Here is a 5069-nt window from a genome sequence, read left to right on the forward strand (position 1 = left end):
TTACATACAAAAATAAGAGGAATGACCAGCAAATGTGGATTCCTATATGCTAGAAATAGATGCCGAATCATCTAACCACGAAAAAAATATGTTCTCAGTAGAAAATTTAGCAACACATTTTTTTCGTGGTTAGATGATTCGGCATCTATTTCTAGCATATAGGAATCCACATTTGCTAGTCATTCCTCTTATTTTTGTATGTAATATATATGTATATATATATATATATAGAGAGAGAGAGAGAGAATAAAAGAATATCATTTGAAGAGGAAGATGAAAGTAGAGAATGATGCTGTTGCCTTCAAATGAATTTATTGAAAGGTAGATGAGAGTGGGAAAACCTGCAAGGCCAAATGGGCCTACTCTAAATGTGCTTTGCTAAGGAATGAACTGGAAGAGAGCTCTTTCAATGTAGGGGTTTCCCCCAGATTACCCTAAGTGGACTACCCCGCTATTGGAGATCCTATATATTTATTTTTCTGAATCCTATTTTGGGATCTCTTGTTATATCCTTATTTTTATCTTCTTTTGATTGCATTTTATTTCATGTTTTGATATATAGTCTTTAATGTCTTGGGCCCTTCTGGGCAATAAAAAAAAAAATCATCATTATTTTTATCATTATTCCATCAAGGTCAACTTGGTCTCTGAAATCGACTTCAACTGTTCCCCCAAAATTGCTGGCTTTGTGCTAAAATTCGAAGGTGTTTATTATTCATCATCATACATCTGTTGTCCATGCTGGCGTGGATTGGACAGTTCGATAATTATTATGAGTTTTGTATGTTTGACTGTAAATGTAACTAGACATAAACAACGACAATCTCTTCTGGATGAGAGCAGATCCTCAGAGGCCAACTTATAAAACCTGGCTCTTTGTCCCTGCTTCTCAGGTTCTCAAACCAAGCAGATAAGGTTCTGTTAGGGCACTCGACAAGCATTGCTACAGATTGAGGAACTCTATGATGGAAGTTATGCGTTTGATTGGTGCACCATCATCATCATCATCATCGTTTAACGTCCGCTTTCCATGCTAGCATGGGTTGGACGATTTGACTGAGGACTGGTGAACCAGGGTGGCTACACCAGACTCCAGTCTGATTTGGTATGGTTTCTACAGCTGGATGCCCTTCCCTAATGCCAACCACTCCGAGAGTGTAGTGGGTGCTTTTACGTGCCTAAGGCAGTGAGCTGGTGGAATTGTTAGCATGCGGGGCAAAATGCTTTGTGGCATTTCATCTGTCCTTACATTCTGAGTTTAAATGCCACTGAGGTCAATAAAATAAGTACCAGCTGGACACTGGGGGTCATTGCAATCGACTTACCCCCTCTTCCTAACTTGCTGGTTTTGTGCCAAAATTATTATTATTATTGTTAAGTAGTTTTATTTTTATAACGTGCTTTCACTGCACTACCGAGCGCAGCTCTGTGTGCCTTGGGTATGTGCTGTGGTTTGCTGTGATGCTCTTATGGTTACTGTATTGAAAGTGTTTTGCCTAGGATGTGTGCAGTGCCCAGTAGTGCTATTTTCTGTATGTTATATATATTTGTAAGTCCTGGTGTTTTTGTTATGTATTTGTCTGAATAATTTTTTTATTATACCTAAGGCACCTACTATGATAGGAATTGTTTCTGTTTTTAGATTCCACATTCGAGTTACCTCTATTTCCAGGTCTTTGTATTTTGAAAGTTTTTCCATTTCTTTTAGGGAAACGTTGTCATCTGCTGGTATTGATACATCAATTAGAAAGCATTTTTTTTTCTTCATGATCTTTGACAACTATATCTGGTCTATTTGCCTTAATTTCTCTATCTGTGTGTGTGTGTGTTGTTATTATTATTATTATTATTATTCAGTAGTCTTATTTTTATCATGTGCTTTCACTGCACTACTGAGCATAGTTCTGTGTGTTCTATGGTTTGTTGTGATGCTCTTCTTTTTACTGTATTGAAGTGTTTTATGTAGGATGTGTGCAGTACCTAGTAGTGCTATTTTCTGTATGTTATATATATTTGTTAGTCTTGGTGTTTTTGTTATGTATTTGTCTGAATGTTTTTTTGTTTTTTTTTATCATACTAATGCGCCTCTTATGATAGTTGTTTCTGTTTTTAGACTCCACATTCAAGTTAACTCTATTTCCAGGTCTTTGTATTTTAAAAGTTTCTCCATTTCTTTTAGAGAAACTTTATTATTACCTTTTGTATTTCAGAAAGTAAAGTGACGATAGAAAATCAGATCAAATCCATGGGTGGTAGTCAAGCCAAACTTGTACTCAAGGGTCTTGACCTTTCTACAATGTATCATCTGGAGCATCTGGTATCACTGCAAGAGTTGGACCTGTCTTCTAACAATATTTCACATCTGCACACATTTGCCTATCTGCAGAGTGTGGAATCGCTAGATCTGGACCACAACAAGATAAACTGCATTGAGGGCCTTGGACTTCTTCCTAATCTCACGCACCTCTCGATACGCCATAACTGTATCCTTGACTTATGTATCTACATATTTTTGTTTTCATTCTCTCCTTTCATCATCATCATTCTGATGTCCACTTTTCCACACTTACATAAGTCCGACGGAATTGATTCTATGGTCAGATGCCTTTCCTGTTTCAAACCTTCACCTGTTTCCATGTAAGATAACATTTCCCCATCGGCAGGCCAAGTGAGACCTAAATCCAAGGCCTCTGCCAGGGGTGTAGCCAGCCCACTTATGCGTACCTTTCCTTCATTGGACACTAAACTCCGCTTGCGAAGACCTGTTGAGGCAAGTGAAATTGAAATTGAACTAAATTCGACGACTGGCACCCATGCCAACGTCGTCTCCTTCATTGGACACGAAACTCAGCTTGCAAAGACTTATTGGGGCAAGCGAAAGCGAAATCGGGATGGCACCTGTGCCCAGCGTCGCCTTTCTGGCACTTACGCCTGCAGCATGTGTAAGGACTTTCGAGCGAGATCGTTGCCAGTGCCCCTCGACTGGCTCTTGTGTGGGTGGCACTTAAAATACACCATTTTGAGCGTGGCCGTTGCCAGTATCGCCTGACTGGCCTTCATGCGGGTGACACGTAAAAGCACCTACTACACTCTCGGAGTGGTTGGCGTTAGGAAGGGCATCCAGCTGTAGAAACTCTGCCAAATCAGATTGGAGCTTGGTGTAGCCTTCGGGCTCCACCAGTCCTCAGTCAAATCGTCCAACCCATGCTAGCATGGAAAGCGGATGTTAAACGATGATGATGATGACCAGACATGACTTCACAGAAGATAGAAAAACAAACAACATTGCTTGCACTACAATGACACTTGTTTACAACTACCACACAAAGTCAGGACAAAGAGATAACACACATAAGCTTCTTTCAGTTTCCATTGACCAAATCTACTTACAAGGCTTTAGTCAATCCAGTGCTATAGTCTAAGCTACTTGCCCAAAGTGCAGTAGAGCAGCAGGCTTCCTACCACACAGTCATGCCTGCACCTGTGTGTGTTTGCCTCCTTGTCATCACATGATCATACACAAAGCCTTATTCGTTTCCAATAATCTGTGAAACCAGTTTGCTTGGAAACAGGTAATTCCTAATGGCAGGACTGACATATCATCATCATCATCATCATCATTTAACGTCCACCTTTCCTGCTGGCATAGGTTGGGCAGTTTGTCAAGAGCCTGCACCATACTTCTGTGTCTGTTTTGGTATGGTTTTTATGGCTGGATGCCCTTCCCAACACCAGCCACTCTACAGAGTGGACTGAGTGCTTTTTCCATGGCACCAGCATAGGTGGGGTTAATTTTGGCATGGTGGATGCCCTTTCAAATGCCAACCACTTTACAGTGTGGACTGGATGTTTTTTAAGTAGCCAGAGAAAATCTGCCTCAAATTAATTCCATCAGTCCCATGGAGAAATGGTCTTTAAAATAATGATAGTGATGAGGGCATGTGTGTGTGTGCGTGTGTGCGTGCCTAGGTGAATAGTTTCATTCTGTAGGCTCTGACAAATTGCTGAGCAACAGATAATGGCCTTTGTTGATATTTTCCATTCAACAAATTGTTTAGTAGCTCTGTGCTTCCAAAGTCAAGTGTTATAAAAACTCTTTTACTTGAAAAAAACAGACAAGGGTTAGTGAAAGGAAAGGCATTTGGCCACACAACACCTCAATATGATGTATTCCTCTAACCCATGCTAGCATGGAAAATTGAACATAAAATGAATGAATAAATTTACAATTTGATCACAGGTTGTTTTTCCTTAACCCATTTAAACCACAGGCCTGTTGAAAGTTGATGATCTCCGACCACTCCAGTCCTGTGCGGCTCTGAAAGAACTCAATCTGGAAGGGAACACTCTCACGGAAGATGACACGGACTATCGGAATTCTGTACAACAGCTTCTGCCACAGCTGACGCACATTGACAGCAACCCAATAAACTAAGACACTTGACAGACAAGAAGAAGCATCAGCAGCAAGTATGACATTAATTAGTCTTCAGAAAGGAAGAAAAACGTTGGATAATGTAACCCTAAATTTATGACTGATGTATAAAAGAAGAATGGTCGTTGTTGGTGGAGAATTGTATGTGCAAGTTGACCTATCCTGGAGCTAAATAGAACCAGAAGTACAGTATTATTTACTTACATTGGCAACAAGGTCACAGGATCTCGGAATAAAATTCTGTATGTTGTTGTGGCTTTATCTTTCTTTTTCTTCTTTTCTCATTTCATACTTTAACTTGTCAACGTCTTACCTGCATTTTCCACTATCTCTCTCTCAATAGTGATTATTGTTTAGTCTTGCAAGTTACTCGGTAACACCACTAGTGTTAGTGTCATAAATTTAGGGTTACATTATCCAACGTTTTTCTTCCTTTCTGAAGACTAATTAATGTCATACTTGCTGCTGATGCTTCTTCTTGTCTGTTGATGTGTTTACGTCCCCGTCACTTAGCGGTTCAACAAAAAAGACCAATAGAATAAGTACTAGGCTTACAAAGAATAAGTCCTGGAGTCAATTTGTTCAACTAAAGGCAATGCTCCAGCATGGCTGCAGTCAAATGACTGAAATGTGT

The 5069-nt window shown here is 39.9% G+C and overlaps 1 protein-coding gene across 1 annotated transcript in view; it reads left to right on the plus strand.

The window, feature by feature from the left end:
- Positions 1-4696, plus strand: part of LOC106879943 (geranylgeranyl transferase type-2 subunit alpha) — a 34004-nt gene extending 29308 nt beyond the window's left edge. The window contains exons 12-13 of the mRNA XM_052978141.1: positions 2211-2483; positions 4272-4696. Coding sequence (XP_052834101.1) covers positions 2211-2483; positions 4272-4435 — 437 coding nt within the window. The 3' untranslated portion in view covers positions 4436-4696. The remainder of the gene's footprint in view (positions 1-2210; positions 2484-4271) is intronic.
- The last annotated feature ends 373 nt before the right edge of the window (positions 4697-5069 follow it).

This window comes from Octopus bimaculoides, chromosome 30 (genome assembly GCF_001194135.2).
Source record: "Octopus bimaculoides isolate UCB-OBI-ISO-001 chromosome 30, ASM119413v2, whole genome shotgun sequence".
Classification (NCBI taxonomy): domain Eukaryota; kingdom Metazoa; phylum Mollusca; class Cephalopoda; order Octopoda; family Octopodidae; genus Octopus; species Octopus bimaculoides.